General features: G+C 39.5%; 2 protein-coding genes across 4 annotated transcripts in view; one reads left to right on the top strand and one right to left on the bottom strand.

The window, feature by feature from the left end:
• Positions 1 to 9,076, top strand: part of HDGFL3 (HDGF like 3) — a 75,721-nt gene extending 66,645 nt beyond the window's left edge. The window contains exon 6 of one of the 2 annotated variants that reach the window (XM_007470066.1): positions 7,984 to 9,076. In XM_007470066.1, the coding sequence (XP_007470128.1) occupies positions 7,984 to 7,989 (6 nt within the window). In that variant the 3' untranslated portion in view covers positions 7,990 to 9,076. Of the gene's footprint in view, positions 1 to 6,964; positions 7,004 to 7,983 lie in introns of those variants that run through there. The other variant, XM_007470065.1, reaches the window with a different exon arrangement.
• Positions 9,077 to 9,693: 617 nt separating this feature from the next.
• TM6SF1 (transmembrane 6 superfamily member 1) overlaps positions 9,694 to 24,596 on the bottom strand; it is a 26,536-nt gene continuing 11,633 nt past the window's right edge. Inside the window, exons 5-10 of one of the 2 annotated variants that reach the window (XM_007470063.1) lie at positions 23,056 to 23,138; positions 22,310 to 22,431; positions 20,447 to 20,551; positions 18,561 to 18,653; positions 18,238 to 18,357; positions 9,694 to 10,783 (exon numbers count right to left, since the gene is read on the bottom strand). In XM_007470063.1, the coding sequence (XP_007470125.1) occupies positions 10,592 to 10,783; positions 18,238 to 18,357; positions 18,561 to 18,653; positions 20,447 to 20,551; positions 22,310 to 22,431; positions 23,056 to 23,138 (715 nt within the window). In that variant the 3' untranslated portion in view covers positions 9,694 to 10,591. The remainder of the gene's footprint in view (positions 10,784 to 18,237; positions 18,358 to 18,560; positions 18,654 to 20,446; positions 20,552 to 22,309; positions 22,432 to 23,055; positions 23,139 to 24,596) is intronic. The other variant, XM_007470064.1, reaches the window with a different exon arrangement.

Genomic DNA, 24,596 nt, shown 5'->3' with positions numbered 1-24,596 from the left:
ATCTTCTGCTTTCTCCAAGGCTACAACCCCGTCGGTGGTCCCCTTTCTCTCCTACACCTTTACTTTCTTTTCTGCTGGCTCCTTACTCTCTGCCTATAAACAGTATCAGGTCTCCCTTAACCTTAAAGATACCTCCCTTCCACCATGTATCCTACTCTTTTTACCTTTCTCTTTATCTCTAATTTCTTAAAAGAGTTATTTTTTCTCCCAGCGTCCATCTTTTCACCTACTCATGCCTTAACCCAGGGGTCCCCAACCCCCAGGCTGTGGACCGGTACCTGTCCGTCAGAAGCCTGTTAGGAACTGGGCCACCCAGCAGGAGGTGAGCAGCGGGCGAGCAAGGAAGCTTCATCTGCCGCTCCCCATCGCTCGCATTACCGCCCGAACCATCTCCCCCCCCGCACCCCGGTCCGTGGAAAAATTGTCTTCCATGAAACACAGTCCCTGGTGCCAAATAGGTTGGGGACCGCTACCTTAACCCATGGCACTCTTGTTTCTTCTTTGACCGGTTCATGGAAACTGCTCTTGTAAAGGTTCCTAGTGATCCTCTCATTGCCAAATCCAGTGTCTCCTTTAGTCTTTATTTTACTCTGCAGCATTTAATACCATTAGCCACTTTCTTCTCCTGACTTTACCTCCAGGTCACCAGTCTCTTCTGCTTCCTCTCCCAGTGTCTCCTCAGTCTCCTTCTAGAGCACTTTTCTCTAGGCTGTCTTGGCACACTTCCAGTCTGAAAGCTTCCCCTGTTTCCATCTTATGCACTCATGTGGTTTCGGCTGTTAGGTATTACTGATGACTTCTCACTCTAGCTCTTGCATTGTAGATTCATTTTCCTAATTTAATAAAACCATTTCTACTTTAATAACTTGAAAGCACCTAAGAAGATAGTTGCTACTAGAAGTAACAACAGCAGCAGAGTCAGAGTAGTAGTGGCTAACATTTTTACCATGTACCACATACTGTGCTAAATGCTGTACATGCATTTGATCCTCATACAAATCCCAGGAGGTAGGTGCAGGTGTTATTTCATTTTGTAGCTGGGGAAACTGAAACTGAAAGGATTGGCCCAGGGTCACACAGCTAGTCAGAGCCTGAATTTGAAGTAAGAGCCTGAGATCTTTTTATTTTTAACCTGTTGCTAATAATATAATTTTATACACAAAAGGATATATATATATAATATAAAAATAAAGTAGTAAGCATGGTAATTTAATGAATACCAGAGACCCTACCACTCAGCCAAAACTAGAACATAACAATAACGTGTATCTATATACATGTTCTTCCCCATCCTACCTTCTTCCTAACCAGAGATAACCACTAGCGTTGTATTTATTATTTCCTTTCATTTTCAAAATTTTATCCCATACCTAACATATACGTATATACTTAAATAATAATTTAATTTTGCTCATTTTTGAGCTAATGCACATAAAAGAGTTTCTTTAGGGTATGTAAACTCACACTGGACATGCTGAGTCATGAGTTTAAGGTTTTTAACTTTACAAGGTAATGCCGAAGTATTTTCCTAAGTTGTTGGATCCATGTATACTCCCACCATCAGTGTATGAGTTCCCTGTGACTAACTGGGCATTATCAGACTTTAAAATTTTTGCCAGTATAGTGGATGTAAATTACAGTCTAAATTTGTGATTCTTTGATCAATAATGAAGTTGAGCCTCTTTTCACATGTTTATTGACCACCTCTGTTTCCTCTTCTGTGCAGTGCTTGATTTTGGTTTTTTGCCCATTTTCCTGTTGGACTTCTTTTCTTACTGACTTGTAGGACACCTTTACATATTCTGGATTCTAACTGCCATGGGTGGTCATATGCATTGCAGATATCTTCTCTAAGCTGTTAGTGAACAGACTTTCTTAATTTTATTGTAGTCAAATGTATCAAACTTTCCTTGTTATGGTTATCGTTTTTCTGTCTTGTTTAAGAAGTCTTTTCCTATCTCAAAGTCAGAAAGGTATTCTCCTATATTTCCTTTTAAAATTGTAAAGTTTTGTTCTTAACATTTCAGTGTTTAATCCATCTGGAATTGATTTTTGTGTATAGTATGAGATAGGCTCCCACTGCATTTTCCCCATAGCATAACCATTTAACCAGCACCATTTATTAAATAGTCTCTCCTTTCCTCTCTGATCTGCAGTGTCATCTGTCATATAGCCATGGGTCTCTCTCTGGGTTCTCTATTCTGTTCCTTTGGTCAGTACTAAACTTTCTTAAATTTTAGTAGCTTTATAATGTGTCCTGATATCTTATAGGGCAAGTAGCCTAATTTTTTTTTCAAATATTTAATAGACATGGTCCAGGATAGAAGGTCAGAGGGGCTTTTTTTTCTTGATGGGAGAATATACAGCACATATGCTGATGAGAATGATCCAAATATGGAATGATCACAAAATAATAATGTAAGAAAAAATTGCCACAGTAGTGCTCTTCAGAAGGCAAGAAGGCATAAAATCTAGTGCACATCCGGAAGGGTTACCTTACTCCATCCACTGAAGCAGGAGGAAATACAGAGTGTTTGGGCACAGGGGCAGGTAAATGAGTACTTGGGGTGAGAGCGTGCAAAAGTTCTCTTCTGATTGCTTTTATCTTCTTAGGAAGCAAGGTCAACATTTGAGAGTGAGAACAGGAAGAAGTGTTGAAAGTTTAAAGGAGAGGAAAAGGGATAAAATAGTTACTTAGAAGAACAGAAGAGTGATTGGACTTGGGAAATGAAGTTGAATTGCCAGACAGCAGTAAGGGCCCACATGAGGTTAGTGGTCATGAATTTAAAGTGAGAACAGTCAGATGGCTGTGTGTTTTTCTCCAGGCATATTCAATTGTGCAATCATGGAGTGGCAGAGAATTGCATTTAACTAGAATTGGCGCTTGCCCAGAGAATAAAGGAGGTTCAAGACAAGGGAGCTGAGGGTGTATGCAAGGAAGGGATTAATTATAATGATGGACCCATGGAATCCAAAATATGTTCAGAGGGAAATAAGGATGTGAGGAAGGAGATAGGATCAACAGATTTTGCATATCCAAGAATTCTTGGAGTACTGGATAAAGTGAGCGAGCTGGAAAGATAGGTGGTGATAGAATAGGAAGATGTTTAGATCAAACTGCGGAAGGGTGGCAGTAGGTGCTGATGACAGTGCAGGTGAGTTTGGTATTTTGAGTGGGACAGTTTTTCATTGTGTGAGCACTGTTCACATCGCAGGACATTTAGTACCCTTGGCCCCTGCCTGTTAAATGGCACAGGACCTCCAAGTTCTTATAATAACCTAAAATGTTCCCATAATTCCCCCCAAAAGAACAGTGACTTAAAACAGTATTTGCAAATACTCTCAGTGGTTGAGAAACACTTGTCTACGAAATAGCTATGGAAATGAGTGACTGAGGTAAGGTGGAAGACAAGGTCTTTGGAGAAGAGGAAGTCTAGGAACTTAAGAGGCCAGAGTGTTGGAAAGACGATCTCTCTGCATGTCGACATCCAGCAGTTATTATGCTATTGAATGACAGTGGGCCAGAGCTAAAGTCTTCAAGGAGAAAGGGGGAGTGACCCGGGGTGTCTGGAGGTGACTGCAGTAGGGAGGGGTGGTGGTTCACAATATTGAGACTAAAAGCTAGAAGGATTATTCTTCCTGGGGATGGAAGCACAGGGGAGAGGAAGAAGAGCTTAGAAATAGTCATTAAGATCAAGGACACCTTCCCCACCTCGGGGGCCTGTAGTATAAGAGCTGCGGCAAAGGAAATAGTTACCATCTGGGGGTTGCAGGAAAAGAAGCAGCACTATCTTCAGGGGAAACCAGGTTTCAGTTAGAACAAGTTAATGAGTAAAATATATCATGAATTTAGGAAGTTTGCTGATGGCTATGATTTCCAAGGGGCCCACTGGAAGAGATTAAGGAATCTGGGTTGGGGGCGGTAGGAGCATTTAAGAGATGAGGTTATAAACAAACATGTATAAAGTGACTGAGGATGAGAGTCCAGGAAGTGATAGATGCTCTGGAGCCTATCTTGTGGCAACCGAAGTAAGCAAGAATAAAGGGCGTAAGGAAAAAGGATTATTGATGGCTCAAGGCAGATAGTGGTGTTGAAGTTACGAATATTGATAAAGAAAGGAAAGAAGAGGTTCTTTCAAGGAACCCACAGACTTCTGAGACCCCCTTTATTTCCAGAGGCTCTCTGCCTTCATCCTCACCCCTGCTAGTGGAAGCATGAGGCAGAAAGGGGTAGGCTCCAGAACACTTAGAGCTCCCCTTCTTGATTCATGTGGCTATAAAGTGGAGGGGACTAATCTTTGTGGCCAGGAAGCCATGCAGATAATATACCTGCTCTATTGTCTCTTGCCATGTAACAAATTATCCCAAAACTCAGTGGCCTAAAATAGCATTTTCTATGAGTCAGGAATCCAAATAGATGTAACTTGTTGATACCTCTATCTTGATCTCTCCAAAGCTGCAGTTAAAAGTATTAGCAGGGGCTCAAATCATTTTGAGGCTCATCTGGGGGGGGCGGAGGGTGGTCCTCTTCCAAGTTCACTCAGAAAGTTGTTGGCAGGATTTGGTTACACACAGTTTACTGGGCTGAGGGCTTCAGTTCTTCATTGACTGTTGGCCAAAGGCCTCCCTTGGTTGCTTGCCACATGAGTCTCTCCATAAGGCAACTCCAACATGGCAGCTGGCTTCATTAGCAAGAGAGAGAATGCTAGCAACACAGAAGTCAGTCTTTTGTTATCCCATCACTTTTGCCTCATTCTGTTTATTAGAAGCAAGTCACAAGGTCCAGCCCACACTCAAAGGGAGGGTATTACACAAGGGTATGAATACCAGGAGGCAGCCATCATTGAGATCCATGTCAGAAAGCTGCCCATCCCTGAACCATCCACTGCTAACAAGGGGATTAGAACTGGCTCAGACCAGTCAGGTTCTCCCCATCCCTGGAGCTGGAGTCAAGTCCCCAAATTACAAGGCTACCACATAATTGTGGGGAGGAGCAGAGGATAGAATAAATGTTGGGAGGACAGCCAGAGAGTTCACTATAACCACTAACCAATATTCATACCTTTATTCTTCTGACTCTGGAACTATTGTTCTTCCTGCCATATAGTGCTGCCTCCTTATGTCTTACCATTGCCCTCTAGATCAAGCCCAGACTCCTTATTTCAGCATATAATGGCCTTCACACTCCAACCCCAATTTATCTTTTCAGCCTCATTTCTCACCGTTCACTCTCATTTATTCTAAGCCAGTGGTTCGTCAAGCTGGCTCAGGACCCCTTTAATACTCTTAAAAGTTATTGAGGGCCCCAAAGAGTTTTTGATATAGCTATTGATATTTACTTAATTAGAAATAAAAACAAAATTTTAAGATATTAATTTCCTTTAAAATAATAATAAACCCATTACTTAGTATAAATAACACGTTTTTGTGAAAAGTGCATTTTCCCAAAAATTTTTTGAGAAAAATGGCACGGTTTTACATTTTTAAAAATCTCTTTAATGTCTGCTTTAATAGAAGACCTCAGGCAGGATTCTCATATCTGCTTCTGGATTCAGTCTGTTGTGATGTTATTCTGGTTGAAGTATAGGAAGAAAATGTGGTCTTACATAGACATGTAGTTGAGAAGTGGAGTTATGCGTATTTTAACAGTCTTTTCATATCATTGTGTGTATTCTCTGATATTACACCAATTCTGTAAGTGGTAATTTCTCAGAGGTTAGTTGCAGTGTGGAATCTGAACCCTTTGTATTCTGTTTGGTTAAAATCCATTGGACTGTCTGGCACTTTGAATAGCTTTCACACATTTGGAAAATCTTTGTTCCCTGAGTTACTCAAGTTTTCCAAATATTTCATTATGAAATCTTTTTTGTCACATTTTAAATATCACTGCCTTGTCAGAAGAATCTACGTTTTGGGAAGCTGTTGGTTGTGGAGGATTTAAGTTTTCTAGAATTCTAATTTTCACTTAAAAGCTCAGATTTTATCATTGGCGACAAATACTGCCATTTTCCTTGAAATAATAGGCTCGTTTCATTTATTTTTGACAAAGTGCCAAATGCCCAAGTCTGAATAACCATAGTTTATCTGTCATCATTTTTTGCAGTAAAACTGGTGCTCCATAAAATGATCCTATGGGAAAAAAAAAAAAATGATCCTATGACTTCACCTGCCTCATAACTTCTGCTTACTATGTTCTGGGTGTCCTTCAGCTTCACTGCCACCCTACAGCCTTTCAATGTGCCTCATATTCAAATGCCTCAAGAGAGAATCTGATTGGATTAGCCAGCCATTATCCAGCATAGAAGTGGTGTGGAGCTGAGCATGGCAACCAGCGCACTAAGGAACAAATTCTGGCTGCTTATGTGGAGACTTCTAGTCTAGCAAATACTCAGAACAGTGTGTCCAGGACATTCACCATTATGAATTAACAAGATATATTTTCACACACAGGCGCACAGAGTGTGATTATGGTATGAGAAGTTAAAAAAATTAGATTTATAATTTGGTTTTATAAGTACTCATTTGATAGCACCTTGTTTAAAGACCCCGCCCCCCAAAAAGCATGTCCTTAAAGTTATAGTCACATTTTGCTACCACTTGCACTTTGTTTGGAGCACTAATAATATTCTGAGGCAGACCATCTGTTCCAAATATACTCTTCAACATGGATTGAGTAGTTGTTACTATGAATTTTCTACCAATGTAAACATAGAATGTATTGCCTTTCACATTAATATTAATAAAAAGACATTGTTACAAAGAATTTTCTTTGGTTGATTAACAATTTTTCATTGTTTTAATGGGTGTCTTCCTCCTTCACAAGGGAGGAAAATCCTCCAAAGTCTGTGAGTATAATCTTATTTCTAGTGTTTTTCTTTGTTAGGAGTCACGAGGCACTGAATCTTGCAAGTTCACAGATTTTAAATGTAATTTTTATTTAAGATTAGCTTTCTCATTTTGGTAGGAACAAAGAAGGCTAAGAAATGTACTTCTGCCATCTTGAGTGGATGGTAGGTTTAGTAACTTTTCCTATTTGAAGGTTCTGGAATTATTTGTATATTGTATTATGTACGGTACAGGATAGATTTTGGCTGCATAAGTGAAAACATACCCATGAGTGAGCACATGTATGCTTACAAACAAGTTCATTCACTCAGTGAAGTAAAGAGCTGAAGCAGGCTGTTTTTAGAAAAAATATTGGGGGCCCGAGTTCCCTCTTTCATTCATCTCATGAGAACATTACTAAGGGGTTTAATGTATTTGGGATAATGATGAAGAAAACAAAAATAGCATCCCTGTGGGGAAATGTAACCTGATACAATTTAAAGTGGGACCAAAATTGAAACATAATTCTTTTAGGAAACGGAAATATTTTATCTTTGTCACATGGATGTAATCTAAATTTTAACAGAAATCTAGGCTTCCGTTCTTTTTGTACATCTTGATTTTATTAACTTTTGTATTTCTTTGAGCCATATGTCACAAGTAATTAAGTTGTAAATATTATACAGAATAATCTGCATACTCTTCAAATACTTTTTTTTTTTTTTTTTTTTTTGCGGTACGCGGGCCCCTCACTGTTGTGGCCTCTCCCGTTGCAGAGCACAGGCTCCGGACGTGCAGGCTCAGCGGCCATGGCTCACGGGCCCAGCCGCTCCACGGCATGTGGGATCCTCCTGGACCGGGGCACGAACCCATGTCCCCTGCATCGGCAGGCGGACTCTCAACCACTGCGCCACCAGGGAAGCCCCCCCCCTTTTTTTTTTCTTAATGGAACACTAAAAATGCCCTAGTCATTCCTTTAGCTTTTTGCACTAATCGGTATAAAGCAGAGCCTCAGGGGCTGTTCTTGCTAAGTATTGTTAATGCTGCAGTGCAGGTTGGAATCTCAGAAAACCCAGTTATATACTATAAAGGTGTGGATAGCTTTTATTCTTAATATTCAAAATCATCTAAAGGCTTGTTTTCTTTCTTTTTTTTCAGACCTAACTACCATAATGAATGCTGCATATTAAGAAAACCACAAGAAGGTTATACGTTTGGTTGTCTAATATTCTTGGATTTGATATGAACCAACACATAGTCCTTGTTGTCATTGACAGAACCCCAGTTTGTATGTACATTATTCACATTCCTCTCTGTTGTGTTTGGGGGAAAAAAGACATTTTAGCCTTTTTTAAGGTTATTGATTTAATTTCATGTTATTTGGTTGCATGAAGTTGCCCTTAACCACTAAGGATTATCCAGATTTTTGCACAAGCTTATACAAGTCTAGGATCCTTTATCAAGGCAGTTATATTCATCAGTCTCCTGCCTTTACTCCACCATCACCAAACACTCAGTTAAATATAAATTAGCATTTTTTAAAATGACCACTCAACATAATGCTTAAGGGATTTCCTCTCTGTGACAGAACCCAGGAACCAATTCCTAGATACACAATGTTGGCATATTGAAGATAAACTTAAAATTGTTCTTCAGTTTTGAGGTCATGTGTAAAGTTTAATCATATTGTAAAATATCTATTCCGTATTAGAAATAGCTAGTTGACAGCTTATACTTCTCAAAACTCATGTTAACGTACACAAACTCAGTTTCTATATGTGAAGTTAGTGAGTCTTTTGTGTTACTCCAAAATAAAGGCAATGATTTATTTTTTCCCAATCTCAATACAATTTGAGCTAATCACTCAAGCTGGATTCTTTACATTTTAAAGCTGGAATCAGCAGTAGCCCTATGGGAAGTAAGACAAAGCATTGACTTTTAAATATAGACTTTTAAAATGATCTGTTGTTTTCTTTTGGAACTAGAATTAGAATAGTTAATACTCATCCACAAACCATTATTATGTGTACATTATTGTTGCAATTGTGATAATAGAAAATTTTATTTATTTTTATGCCAGCTTATATTGTGAGAACACATTTAGTCAGTTTGGGTTTTATCAGTCCTGTTATGCTTGTCCTTGGAACATCTTTCGCGTATTCGAGGTTTGTAGTTGAAAAGTTTACTGTAAAAAAAAAAATCAAAAACAAAAAAATGTATTGTTTTTACAGAATAAATTTATTGGAATGTGTACTGGGAGTAAGGTTTGAGGTTGTAAACAACTAAGTTAGTGTAATTTGGCTTCATATATGTAATGTGAGGTATTAATGTAATTCACATATTAAAGCAAAAATTGTTAACAGCAAGTTGACAATAGAATCAAGTGCAGGTGAGGGTTTTCTTTTTTTTTTTTTAACACTCTATGGGTTTTAGGGTTTTTTTAAACACTGTGGGGAGGGAGAGGAACTGGCTACATGATTGCTTGCACGTCTAAGATACTTACCAGTTCAGTGGACCCTAAATTCACACACTTGACATTACCCATGCATTGATTTGGACCCCATTTTCTTTGGGTTTTCTTATTTTGGTGAAGAGCTAGTAAATAACATGAAGGAAAAACATGAGTGGCCCTAAAAGCTTAGGGCCATTGATGATGATGATGGTAGTGGTGGTGGTGGTGGTGATGATGGCAGCTGAGGGCATGAAAGCGCCAGTCCACTTACCACTCCCGGGCTCTGAGGAGGCGGCTGGATTTTTGGTTTGTTTCTCTTACTTAGCAAATATTGATTTTCCTCTATTATACTCACTCACATTTCCAAATATGAAAAGTTCATTAAAAGACAGTAGGAATGCCAGTCCACTTCTTTTTCTTTAAAAGGTACTTTTTAATTTTGAATGTTTTAATTTAAAAGTAATGAAATTTAATTAATTCATGAAAAGTCCTCTTCATTGCTCACACTAAAACATGAGAATATAGGTGGCATTTTGAACTGGAAATATAGCTGACAGATTTTTAAAACAAAAGGCGTAAAGACTACAGAACTGTTTCTGAAAAAAAAATATACAAAATGTTTCAAATTTAATAAGATTTGTCTTCATAAAAGACCAAAAATAATTTATTAAAAATACACACAGAAATACAATAGAAACATTTCCAGTCACCAATAAAATAAGGGTAATGATAAAGTTATAGATCCCTCCTTAGCTATTTAGACTCACAGAAAAATTTCAGTAAAAGCAATTTTTGAAACAGCAGTAAATAATATACTTTCCTTGGGAAAACATTTTTCAAACAACATTTTTAAATATTCTGATAATTTGTCTTTTATATTGAGGTTGATAATGAAACATATAGATCTTATATGCAAAAATATTTCTCCATCTGTATTTGCTACTTTGAAATTTTTAATATGCATATAGACCATTTTCACTTTTGAACAGTTTCCTTTTCATGCTATTATAGGAGCTAAATTGTAATTTTTCACTTAAAGTGTGCAAACAGAATATTGAGATAGATGGTCAAGTTTATTCACAAATAACTTGAAATATATTTCTTTAAACAAGCTTTCTGAATAACTTCAATTTTCCTTCAAAAAAAGAAAATTTATCCACATAATTCCTATGATAGCTCACATATACAGTACGGAGCAAGAATTTATGTATTCTTAAATATTCCTGTATGGGAAGAGAGTTGAATGGGACCAAATATTGGTACCAAAATAACAAAAGTCAGTAATCTAGAGAGAAAGAACATAAAATAATGCTTTTATTCAACTTTTTCATCTGCCTTTGTTTTTATGAAGAACTCTGGTTTGTAGATACAGCGATAGGCCAAGAGCTGAGGAAGAACTCCATATGCTATGTTTAATGCTAAAAAAAGGATTTTCGCTTCTTCAGGGACTCTGTAGACATAAGCAGTTCTAGCATGAAGAGAAGCACCAATGTGAGAAAACTGAGCCTGTTGCATTAAAAAAAAGGGGGGGGGGTGGTAAGCATGAATTTTGCGTTTAGTTGGATGCACGATGAGTTCTGAATGGTTCATTCAGACCATGCTTCTGTGCCCTCAAAACCAGGACTTTCAAACAATCCATAGTCTTCAATATTTCATTGAATTTAGGGCCAGTCTTGACTTAACTGTTCAAATAAAGTAAACCTTTAGCACGTCTTTATCAGGCTAGCTGTTTTTTAACGCATCTAGTGCCCCCATACCAAACAGTAGTGGCTCAATTTGACAAAAAATCTGAATAAAATCTGCTTTTTCCTGATTTACCTTCTGGAGATATCCTATATAGGAACTCAGTTGTGGCTCACAAAATGTGTTCCAATAAAAATGAAGCAAGTACAGAGTTTAGACAGCTTAAAATATTTTTAGCCTAACTATTTAAAGAGAAGCACTGAGAGAGGGCCTCAGCTTCATTTATCAGTTCTTTCACCTACTCCTTGGAGCAAGAGCTCAAAGCCCTTCATTATGCATTTGTTTGTTTATTTATTCACATATTTGTTTTTTTATGCAACTTAAAAAATACTAAGGGTTGTTTTGTAAGATAAGGGTGGGGGTAGGGATTTGGTTGCTCTTTATAAAATGGCAAATATACATGCAGGCAACCTTTTCAAATCAAATTATTTAGAAGTATGGCTTGTCAGCATAATCTGAGTTTACAAAACAGAAAGGCAAGAGCTTCCCATTTGTACTTAGATTACTTGTTGAGAACATACATTCAGAATGTGCCAGTTGGTCTTTTTTGATACTTTTCATAAGCACAGGGGAATCTATTAGAAAAGCCTTCTGTGAAAGTATTTCCTCAGGATCCTTGTATCATTACAGAATGCAGTCCTGGAGTCTGCATTTCATATCTTACTGAAATTCAAGATATACACAAAGGATTGGGAATCTAAATGTAATAAGTGGTGACTTAGTTCATCAGGATCAAAGTGAAGAGACAGAAGATACTATAATCTAAAGAAGGCACAGAAGTAACAAGAATGAAACTAAATAATTTGCTTTAAATACATATGAGTTATCTTACATTTCCTTCCATATGAAATCAGTTTATTCTGCTAAGTTGTTAATAAATCAGTTTATTCTGCTAAGTGGTTAACACAGATAAAAGTGTTACTTAGCACTTGGCTTTACTATGATGAGCAAAGGACAAGTTTTCATAAGCAGTATGTATACAGATTGTATCAGTGACAGATTTTAACAGGTTACATTTTTGCAAGTTACTGATACATTCTGGGGGCCTTTGGTAGTTTTGCTGCTTTCTGGAGATAGAAATTAAATTAGTGTGGTGTGTTGCCAAGGACCCAGGGACCAACGCCAATGCCAACGCAGGAATTGTCTGCATTGTGATCTGTGAGGCACTGAGAGGGCTCTGCCCTCAAACACACCTCCCCCCGGGCGCATGCCCAAACAGAACCCAGCAAACGTTAAATATTTCATCTCTGGGCTATGAAGACAAAACACCTTGAGAGTAAAGGACATTTGAGAGGCTGCCCTGAGGAGCTGCTCTTGTGGACATTCTAGGAACACTGAACAGGAACTTGGCCCCCGTCACTATTTTCTTCTAGGGCCTATTTTGAATAACAGTATTTTTCTGAATATGTAACTAAATTTTTTCTTCTGGACTAGAGGCCAGATTTGAACGATGGTTTTAAGAAATGTGCATTTGGTGTCTATCTTTATAGACACTTATACACATCTCAAAAATCACCAAATTTGGGGAAATGCGGACCATAGTTTGAGAGAATAATATGAGCAATCATGCCTACTTGCATAGGGAACCTGCTAAAAAGTCTGATTTCATAGGCTTTTTTGCTGCACTAACCAGTGCAGTTAATACCTCATTTTCACAAACAGCAAACTCATGGCAACATTAAAAAATGATCGTGTCCTTAGATTAGATTGTAAGCCCACCGGGCAGGTACTGTGTCTGATGTTTTGTGTGGCACCTATCACATTGTTAGAGCTCAATAAACGTTCAACAGTAATGGTCTTGTGACTGTCAAAATACAAAAAAGCTTCTACAAAGCATTTCTCTATTTTTATACCTATTTTAGTAGGCCTTTTGCTTCAAAATTGTTTAACAAGGGGCAAAGATGATTGCATTTCTAATCAAAAGAGGTATGTAATTGAGAGGAAGAGCCTGAGGCCAATTTTCTGCAGTTCCGGTACTGCTCATGGTTCTAATGGGTGTATTTATAGTGGCCTCAGCTCTAGCTGAGTGAGCAATCCAACCATAGCTTCCTCCCAAGACATATGGTGTCCAGTTTCCAGGGTGCTGAAGTTTCAGAAAACCCTCAGTCTCACTTGAGAAGGGTTCCCTTCCCAAGCACATAGCTGCTAAGGGGCTGCACCGTGTCTCCTGGGTGATTTTCCCACCAGCACATGAGACCTCCTTATGACAGGGCCGAAGAGCTCAGCCTGAGCACTGTGCTAGTAGGATCTGGTGGCTTGGTGACCTCAGTGCTGCTGAACTGACACATGGCCAAGATTATATGTTCAAGTTATGGGTCCCAGAAATTTCTCCAAAATTCAGTGGTGTGAGGTTGAGCCCCTAATAATTTTTCTTCTACTTCATTCTAAATCATTTTTCACCTTAAATTTAGTTAAGAGATTTACTTTGGTTTTTTTTTTTTTTTTTTTTAAGAATGGATGGTTGGAATGGAAAATGAGGCAGTAAAGGCAAAGAAAAAGGTTAAATTTTAATAACTGTGTTTTCCTATAGACAGCCTGGAAAGAATTTGACTAAAAATCACAATCTTGGTTCCAGAAAGGAGAACTGAAAGAGTTTTGTATGTCCACATAAATATCATAGGCAAAAACTAATGTGAACATTGGGACAGTAGCCAGGTTATTTGGCTGATACGGTATAAATAGCTAATCTAGAACCGTGTTACCGTTTCTTAGGGTTTTCTGAGCGCCATAGTCTTGTGGTTAAGAACACTGAATCTGGAACCAGATTGACAGCGTCAAATCCCAGCTTCACCGAAAACCAGCAATATGACCTTGTGTTAGGTATGTAACTACCTCTGGCTCCTCACCTGAAAAGCAGGAGTCCACCTCATAGGATTGTTATACAGGTTCAATGAGTTGATCTTTGTCAAGTGCTTAGGACAGTGCCAAGCACATGGAGCTCTTCCACAGACAGATAAAAAACCCAAGTGAAATACTTGTTCCTGATCTGGCACTCTTACTTGCTTGAAAACCTGGGCCCTTTGTTTTTAGATTCCCTTGCTGATCTTTTGACAATTTCAAGACTGTCTCCACCAAAGGATAACAAGCATGTAAAAAGACATTAAACCCAAGCTCTAGTTTTAATACTAAAAAAGATGTTTAGTGATGAATCACATCAGAAGCAAATGATTAAAATGAGATTTGCTTTAGTATCCCAATTATCCATGTTCTTCCTAAACTTTTACTTTCAGGTTTTCTTAAAGGCTTCCATAAAGGAAAAAACTTAATAAAACTTGTCCCCCAGTAGAGTCAACTCTTGACTACCAAATTATCCACAGATGAGCCTCCAGACCCTTTTGTGAGAAAGTATGTGGCACCTGCATAGCCAGGGGGTGGGAGAGTCTGAGGCAGCAGGTGGGAAGGGGCACTGGCATTGCCTGACTGAAGTGGAACTGCTCCTGCTTCCATGGCTGCGAGCTGTTAATTGGATGGCATGGCAGGCTCCCTGCCAAACCCACTGTGAATCTGTCCCAGAGCTTTCTTCCAGTTTCTCTGATTTTTAGGTAATTATACACAACACACAGCTACAGATTAATGTATCTTCTGAGCAACATAAGGCATTTCTCCTCCAAACTCTTACTGGGAAGCTTCTAACAACAACATTAACAAAAGCAACAAAGAGGCCCACAGCTTATAATGTGCCAGGCACTGCTCTACGCCCTTTACACATATTACCTCATAAAATCCTTAACAGCAGCTCTATGAGAAAGGTACAATTATTATTCTTACTTTATAGAAGAGGAAACGGGATCAAAGAGGTGAGTGACCAAGGTCACTGAAGTGATCAGTGAATGAGATTCGAACCAGTCTGCCTCCAGAGCTCATGGTCTTAACCATATTAACTATATCTTTTCTTTTAATTTTCAGTGATATTTTAGCAGAGAAAAATTCTTCAATTGATTAAAAAATGCTAATAGGTAGATCTAAACAGCCTGTAATACTTTTCAAATTAGACTTGAAACTTTAATTTTATATGAAAAGACCCTTGGGTTAAAGTCCCCAATGGAACTCTTCGGTGTAAAATGTGTCCTGGTTTTATTGCATTTTAGTTTACCTTTTGATTTATCTTTTGATTTCTGAAGGCAGCAGGTTTGGCAGATTCCTAAATGGTCTGAAATGAGGGGCCTAATAACTACTAACCATGTTTTCCATTGACTTGTACTGGTCTAGAAGTTTTTCAAGGATTTTTTTCTTATTAAGTCACAGGTTCTTGGGAGTTCACTAGATCTTACAATAAAAGCAGATTTTGATAAAGTTAGTGGGATCATGAATACATAAAGCTTCTAAATTAGGAATAGCAGTTTTAGCAAGCTCGGGGTGCTAATCAAGGTAATGGAGAGCTTCTATGATGAATGTGTCCGATATCCTCTCAAGATGAGAATTCATTTCGTGAACAAGTATTCGCTAAGCAGAAAACAAATCACACAACTGGAATTCAGCATTCTCATCATATGCACTGTTTTGTTGCAATATGACTTGTAACTTTTCCTTAGGCTGAACACTCTGAATAGGTAGATATTAAAGCCCAGCTAAGAGTTATGGGAATGTAAGACACATAATTCTCAGATTACACCATTTTTCTGTTGGGTTGGGAGAAACATCCTTCTGACATTGATAGAATCTAGTTGACAGCCTCAGGCTACCTTTGCAAATTGGGCAGTGATGGATGAGACCAGAGATTTCTTCAAGGCCTGGCGTATGGCTGAAACTGCCACTGCTGCTGCCAGCCGCTCTGCTATCCACACTGCCTTTCCCAGAACCTCCTGGCTGGCGTCACAGGTGCCTGTCTGCAAGCTTAGCTTCACTAGCAGGTACAGTGTAGGGTTCATCTTACTGTTACAGATTTAAGTACCCATTCACCCCCAAGCTCTGACCATCCTAAGCCTCCTGACTCTGCTGACCCTGTGCACATGGCTAGGCCCTGGCCCAGGTCTTCCTGCCTAGTTCTCAAGTTGTCTCCTGAGACTTGACCAGGTCCAACACTTGGCCTCACTCTTGTCAGCCTCCTAGCTGATGACACTCAGTGTTCCTGCATCAGGGCCTGGTGCAGGGCAGACCAAGGTACATGGCATGCAGAGGAAGCTGGATTGTGCAGGCAAAGCACACGGGTAATGAGTAGATGTTGAACCCTGAACAATCTAATCAAGGGGCTGGTAAGAGTGGGGCCAGTGGGAGGCCCTCTGTACCCTCTAACCAGGGCACACTCCAACATCTAAACGCTTCCGCAGTCTTTTCAAGTCTATTTAGCCAGTAAAGCCCACAGCTCAGGTGTCATTGCCTCCCACTCCCAGAAGGTCCTCTGACTCCTACACGCCACATACAAAGTCTTACTCTGCTGTAGGATTCTGGAGCATAGTTGTCTGCATGAGGAGAGGGATAACACAACAGAGAAGAATATGGGCTTTGGAGTCAGATGGGATCTTATATCCCTCTTCTAGTAACTTTGTGACCTTAGGCAAGTAACTACCCTGGGTCTTGGCCTGCTTATCTTTAAGTGAGGCTTTTGAAAAACTTGCAGAGATGATGCTATGTGTTCACACAGTTTCTTCTGAGGCAGACAGGAAGACCACATGTATCAGCCTCCTCTGCAGTTGGGTCGGTGCCAGGCCTGACTTTTGAAAATATCCCACATGATCTTTGCACAAGCAATAAATAAAACTTTATTTTTAACCACTGGGTATTTGCTACTCCAGCAGAGCACACAGCCTGTCTTTACACAAATAGGTAAGTAAAACACTTAGCATGGCTTGCCTTGCATGAAGTAAGGTAATGAGAGCTCAGACTATCGTAGTGGCAGTGGAGCTGTAAAAAAGTGGTGGATTTGCAAATTACTCTGGCGAGAGAACTAACCAGACCTAGTGATGGGCTACACATAGACGGTAAGGGAATGGGAAGTGTAAAGAACTACACATTTTTGACTTGAGCTGCTGGATGCCAGGAAGGGCTATTTTCAGAGATGAGGAGATGAAAGAGAAGTTGTGGGGCAGATCAGAAGTCCTATTTTAGACATTAAATCTGAGATGTCAGTAAGACACCCAAGTGAAAAGAAGGAGTTCGGAATTAAATATAAGAGTCTGGGAACAGTTTGAGCTAAAGATGGGAAATGAAAAGTCATCACCTTATAGTTGGTATTGAAAGATATGGAAATAAAGACCCACACCAAGGCCTGAGAAATAAGGTATTCAGAGGTCTGCAAAGAGGGTACATACTAGTTCTCTTTCCTTATGTCCTTCAAGGAAAGGACAGGAAACATTACTTCTGAATACTGCATCAATTGTTTTTGATATTTTCTAATTCTATAGTTAAGAAGAAATACCTCAGACTGCAAAGATTGAGCCCAGTGTATTAACCCATAAATGCTGTTACTGGTTTTAAACCCTGTAAATTCTAGTGTGTCTTTTTGCCATCATAATTATACTTAACTGTATATGCCTAGAGTTCCTGGATGAACCTCATTTTTATGCCTGCTTAAAAAGAGCGGAACAAAAAAAAAGAGCGGGACAAAGATAATGATTTTAAAAGATGAGTTCACTTGGGTTTTCTAATTTACAGTAAGAAAAGAACAAAATAATTTTCTTCCTTGTTCATAAGATCAATTTGTTTTGATAGTTGTTATGTTATAAAAATATGCTTTGAATGATAATTCCATAGATAATTTCATTCCCAGTTCAATGAAGTAAGCATTCACTGAACATCTACTGTAGGCCAGAGGCTTGGCTAAGTAGCAGAGGGGAGGAATGGAATGACAGGCCCAGCTTCCCAGGAGCAGAACTTTTTTAAAACCAGTTTCCCTGTTCCTGTGTAGCATAATATAGTGAACTTCTGAAATCTTAAATTCAGATAGACATCTTAATGATAACAGCTCTCAATTCTCTTTTAGTAGCTGTGGTGTTGAGAGACTGAGAAACAGCAGTGCCGCTTGCTGGGTATGTGACCTTGAACAAATCATTTAACCTTGCTGGGCCTCAGTTTCCTCATCTGTATAACTGAATGGCGCACCTACCAGATTATGAGATTTAAATAATGCAGAAATGTCTTCCAAAGAACTGTAAAGCAAAGGGCACAACCTATCTAATAACTGTTTCCAACCCTAAAACACAGAGCAGAGAGATTTTTTAGACACTCAACAATGACAGCCAAATCCCCAATAAACTTTCTTAACAGCATATTCTTAGTACCTGAGCTAGACCTCCAGCATGTATCAGTGTTATGTCAGGCATCCAGGAGCATCCAGGAACCACAAAGCCATAAAGCGCCATCACAAAGTAAGGGACAGAATAGAACAGATATGCCAGCATCTACATTGAACAGAGAAATAACGTCATCAGTAAATTAATAGTTAATCTGGCCTTACGAAAAGCACAACATTTCCATCAATTAACATTTTAGCCTTAGAAAACGTTAACTCCTATTTCCTACATGGTATCACATTTTCCCATTCTTAAAAAACAAAAAAAGAAAATTAATTTTAGAAAAATCTTAGGCTTCATAACTACTTGACCTGGATTTTAGCATAAGCAGCAGGATCCTTTAGGTAGGGCTCTTGAAATTGCGTATATAATCGGCAGAGCTCAGCTGGGCAATCCAAAGCAATCTACGAACAAAAACGAATGCATTATAAAGATACAGTCACATCTGGTTCTTATGTTTGCTGATAAGGCTAAACGTGCCAGCTTTAGTCACAAGCTGCTTTCTATTTAACAAAAGCTATTTTAGAAGCTCATCAGTAAAAAAGGAAAGAAAATAAATATTCTACAGATTTACTCTGAAGAGATTAAGTAGAGGTTAATAGTGGAGAAGGAAATGGAAACTAATGCTCTGTTCTTGGGATCTTTCGAGTATTCAGTTTAAATGTCTAGGTTTGGCTAACCAAAGCACAGCTTGCTTTAGATGATCAGTTTCACTTTTCCTGGGAATAACTCACCAGCTATTCCCTGCAGGAAGAAAAGTACTTTTCTATACCAAATTCATCTTAACTGTGCTTTGCAAGATTCAAAAATAGCATCCTCCTATCTCCAGTGCCTCACAGAGTAAATGGCCTTTGGGGGCAGTAAAGGATAATGATTTGAAAGTGAGGTCCTCTCTGAAGCCACCTCCTATATCCACTTTGAAAGAGGGCAGAGCAGATTTAGTCACAGCAGAGTAGACTTTAGGCCACAGAACAGACGAAGTGTCTCTCTGGCACATTACTGGGTCCCCTCTGAGTCACAGGTACCATTCCTTGTGTCCTTAGCCATAAATGTTGTCCCACCTAAATAACATGAACACGTCAGTGGCAGAGTTGGTAAAAATGGGCCCCAACCTAAAAAGCCCCACCTACCAAAGGGTACACACTCACCCATGCACACGTTTTTCTCATGTGCACAGGGGAGTGGAGATGGCTATGCAAGAAAACAGTTGGGGCTCATTTTTATTGTTGCTGTTTTTGTTCTTTTGACTTTAGGAATTACAGCAAACTAAACAAAGAATGGTTTCAGTGCTCTGTGGTCTGAGCAAAGCCTATGGCCCTGCTTTCTCCTTTACTTCCCTTCCCCGTGTCACTCCTATTAGCCAACTCTGCTCCAGGAAGTTTCTGATGATCCACAGAGGGAGACAGCTCTTAAGACTACTCACCCTGACCCAGCTAGCCGCCCCAAAACAATGAGTCAGCTGCATCAGTTTACACTTGCCACTCTGCCCCCCAACTGCTGTGCAATGCCAGCAGCCTTAGAACAGTAATTGTCATTAAAGCTGAATATAATTACCTGTATAATTCTGGCTGCTCAAATTTATTGCTACTGAGAATAAACCATGAAACTGGGATGTTGTGAAGGATCCTTGATCAATAAAAATAGAGCAATCACTGAGCGCTTATTAGGTATAAGGCCCTCTGCAAGTGTTCGATGTGCCTTATTTAATCTTCAAACTACTGTAAGGTAGGTACTGTTATTTTACAGAAGAAGAAACTGAGGATCAAAGAGGTTAAGTGATTTTTCCAAGGCCACACAGCTAGTAAATGGCCAGGAGTCTAACACTTTACTCTGGTACCCCTTCCTCAATCCCATCTCCCTACTCCTGAGAACACATGGATGCTCTGTGCCACAGTTTGACTAGTCTTAAGTTACCACCCTTACCAAAGATACTTAAATCGGAAACATCAAAGGAACCAAAAGAATGAGACTAATGGCTAATTTTTCAGGTACAGAGCTTGATCCAAGGACCTGAAGGAGGTGGTATGGAGCAGCCCAGAAGAGACCTACCCCTTTGGGAGGAGAGGTCTGGGGTGAGGGTAGGAGAGTCAGGAAGCAGGTCCAGGCCTCCAGGCCCTAATGGGAGGTATGTTTTGTTAGGGCACTAGCAAATCTGATTAAAAATATACTTTATGTTATTATGATCTCTTATGCTTACCAAGCCTCTAAACAGGCAAAATCCAGTTGCCAGAAGGAGACACACAACCAACATTAAATCAAATGGTCTTCTCAGCAGGTCTTTCGCTTGGATTTCTTGAATGACCTAAAGTAGAGTTGGTAACTAATGAGCAGGCCCAAGGTGCCAAAGAATAATCTGAGATCTACTGAAACATAGATACAATGCTGATGGGTGATAAGAGAACGTTGAAGATTCAAAACCACTAGCCATCCTACAGGAAAATAATTTCTCCCCTCAAGTCTCAGTTCCTCATCTGTGAAATGAGACTGGGCCAGGTGATCTCAAAGGGCCCTTCTGGCTCTATGAGGCCATATTTTTTTGAAAAAGCATTTTTATGATTATAAATGTAAAATATACTCATTTTTTAAAAATAAACCATTAACCCATCATACTTCTATTAACAGTTGTTATATTTTCCAGTCACATATATATAGTTATATATATATATATACACACACACACATTGTACTACATATGTATGTATGATATATAATCTACATTTATTTTTTCACAAAATTAGGACTTAATGTATAAACAATTTTGCATTTGTTCTCTTGCCTCTCACTATCTACCTATCAGTACTTTACCACATTATTAAAAATTCTTCTAAAACAACATCACATGGAAGTGCCATATCTCTGATTATTGGACATTTAGGCATTTTCACTGTTACACTTAATGTAATGATGAGCAACTCTGTACATAAATCTTTGAGAGCATCTCTGATGATTTTCTTAGGATAGTGCCCTAGAAGTAGCATTACTAGATTAAAAAGTTAGATTTGTAAGGTTGATGACACTGCCAGGTGGCTTTGCAGAGCGATTCTGAATTTATGTTCCTACCAGCACTGTATGACAATGTCTATTTCTCCCCGGCCATCACTGTGTTTTAACAGTTTTTTTAAATGAACAGTCTATGTGTCTTACAACATGAACAGAACGGTGTTGATACACTGACATGGAGCCAAGTGAGGTTACTGTTCGCTTATTTTTTAACAATCACCTCATTCCTCAAGAGGGTGTAAGGGAGTACCAGTTGTCAATATGCCAAGCTGAGTTTACATAGCATGTGTCTAAATGTTTACAAATGAATGATGTGTCTGTAAATTAAAATGTATTTTAATGAATTCTATTGTAAGTCTTTTTGTAAAATGAAGAATCGTGTTCTGATTATCTCTAGTAACTCATATTTTCATATATCAATTTTGCTTAAAGGATCTTGCTTAAGGATCTAATACCTATGAAAGGAAGAGAAACTTAGAAAAATGTCACTAGCTTAGAAATGAAGACCTTAACAGAGTACCTGCCCGGCCAGTATTGTTTCACCTTGACCACCTCGGCTGTGAATGAAAGGGAGGTGTCTCAGAAGACGTCCTGTAGCCAGTCTCCAGGTGCCTGGATCTCTTGGTAATCAGACCCTATGTCTGTGTGTGCTACCTGGAACAGCAGTATCTCTCCAGCCTCCCTTTGGGGCAGTAGTGCATAGATATCTCTGAAAGAGGTACCCAGGTGCTCAGACTCCAGGCTGTTAACAGCCCCAGACAAACCTCACGCTCCACATACTAATGCGGAATCTGATGGGAAGAGCCAGTGTAACCTCTGGCACAGGAAGTTCCAAAAAGCATGGCCTGGCCAATCAAAGCAGATCTATTCACGCTGAAACAGACCATTCTGGCCACCATAACTAAGGTGTGAACCAATGCTGCAGAATCAGCACATGTCACACTGATTGCATGCTCCAAAGGCTCCATCCCTGGAGGCATATGGTTCAATCCAGTATCCAGTGGATATGAGTGAGCCCTGTGAGTCTGAGAACAGGTTACATTTAACTTAATAAAATCACCTTTGAGGGATAATTATAATTTTCTGATGGCTGATTATAGATTCTGAAACCAGCCCAGACAGGAAGACAAGTATATGGTATGCTTAAGAAAAAGGCAGGGCAAATGCGTGTTCCATACTTCCCTATTTAAAAGAGAGAAAAAAAGAGAAAGTCAAAAGTATATCCAAACACAACATGTAGAACACCTCCCCGTCTCAAGTCATCTAAAATTTTGATATAGGCCAGACAGTACTTTTAATGAGACCAAAAACAGGTCAATTTAAAATTATTAGGCGTTTATTAACAGGCATGCCCTATCTATAGCACTTTAAAAATAGACAATATAATATCCTGATTTCTTGCATGCGCATAAGTAACTTCTACATTAGCTTTCAAGAATCTTAATTTTCAAGTACATTTATCAAGTTCCCATGGTGTGTCAAGAGTTATATATAATACAAGGAGTTGTAGGAAATATTTTCACACTGAATGTAGCCACAAACACAATACTTACCCCACTAGATCCTTCTAAAAGTCAGGAAACACTGATATTAGATAGTCTAATTGTTCAGTGTACACTTGTGAAAATTGCTCAAAAGCATTTCTTAGAAGGTGAGATGGAAGGGAAAAGGAGTAATTCTGCAAAACAGCTTTTTTGGTATACTTGGAATTTCTTGGTTCTGTTACAACCATAATAGCTTCCCTATTTAAAAACAATTCCTATTGTTTCAGAAAAGGAAAGTGAACTTTAAGATAAAGTTTCTTACCTACAATGTTTCCTGGCACAAAAACAACAATGCTCATAATAATAGATCCGACCCAATATAGGCCAATGGTTCTATAACTTTCCCTGTAATGAAAAAAATCCTGACTTAACACATTTGTCTTAGAATACTATTAGTACAAGATGCTCCACAATATTATCTTTGTTCTAACTAGTAAAGTACATGAGCCAAAATGTACTGAATCAAGAGTAATAAATCAAATACAAGGAACCCTGGTGACCAAACTGCATTTCCATATGTGATATGCTATAGAACCCTCTTTGTGTCCTTTTGAATAGGAAATTATGCTTGCTACACTGGTCTATTAAACCATACCATGGTCAGCACTATCAAAGGAGTCCTGCATTTCACTATTACTTATGAAACAGCATGAAAGTAAAAAGAAGGTTCACAGGAAATTGGATCCATATTTTAAACCATTATGAGTAGTAGGATGTTAAGTGGACTTTCCCTGGTGTCACAGGATTTTAGCCAAAGCCCCAGAGATAAGTATAATAAGTGATACCTACCCCATGTTCTGAAGGAGCTGCTAGACACATATCCCTAATCTTAATAGGTGATGTTGACAAAAAGTGTTTGCAACTGGTAACTGACAGTCACCTCCATAAGGGGCCATGAGAAATTCAAAAAGAGATTCTCTGACGGGAAAGAGAAGTGGAGAATACTGTGTGCTTCCTGCCCTGCCCTACCCCACAAGCCACATGCATCAGATCCCAAGAGGCCCGTTCACAGTGACTGGGATTGTCAGCAGAGGGACAGACCAGAATCTTCCTCCCCAACTGGATGCTAACCGAACCATAGAAACACTGGCCCACTCCTGGCAGCAAGCAGAGCCTGAGCATTCTCAGAAATACCTGATGTGTTCCCTGGAGCTTGGGAACATTCATGAAGAGATGGGCGGGAGGGGCCTAGAAAAGTCCAGAAATTAGTTGGAACTGTCCTTGAGTGGATGACTGAGGGCATGGGAGGGGCACAGGACAGTTGGTCAAGCTGAATTTCAACCTGGTGTGGGGCAAAATGCACGGCTTTCTCTAACCTGGAGCCAAGGGGAGGCCTGGGAAGGTAGCTGGGCTTGAGCCATCTTTAAAGGATCCCCACCCCAAAGGGTGTGCCTTCTGGGTTGCAGAGGCCCCAGCAGAAAGGAGCTGTGGGTGTACCACCATGGGCAGGAGAGTCACATTCAGTCTGAGAGAGCACTGCTCATTTCAGGGATCAGTATAATGCAGAGGTTCCTTCCTGTGGTAGGGGTCTCCAAGAACCCACACATGTGCCCCACAAGACAGAGCCAGCATATCATAACAGAGGCTACCAATTCCCAGAAAACAGCAACTGTTGTGTAAGACTCTGCCCCTCTTACTTTAACCCCATGTACATACACACACGCTCCCAGAGGAGCCAGCCGCAGAGCAAGCTGAGAAGGAATCAAGGGACAGGCCACGCACCCCAGCCTCAAAGCAGGCCACTAAGCTTCAGGGGTAAGCCTGAACTGGAGGGACAGAGAGCTCTGCACTGAAAGGAGTTTG

This window comes from Lipotes vexillifer, unplaced genomic scaffold, assembly GCF_000442215.2.
Source record: "Lipotes vexillifer unplaced genomic scaffold, Lipotes_vexillifer_v1.1 scaffold532, whole genome shotgun sequence".
NCBI classification, from domain to species: Eukaryota; Metazoa; Chordata; class Mammalia; order Artiodactyla; family Lipotidae; genus Lipotes; species Lipotes vexillifer.
The sequence above is the reverse complement of the archived record's forward strand: the minus strand, read 5'-3'. Positions and strand labels throughout refer to the sequence as shown.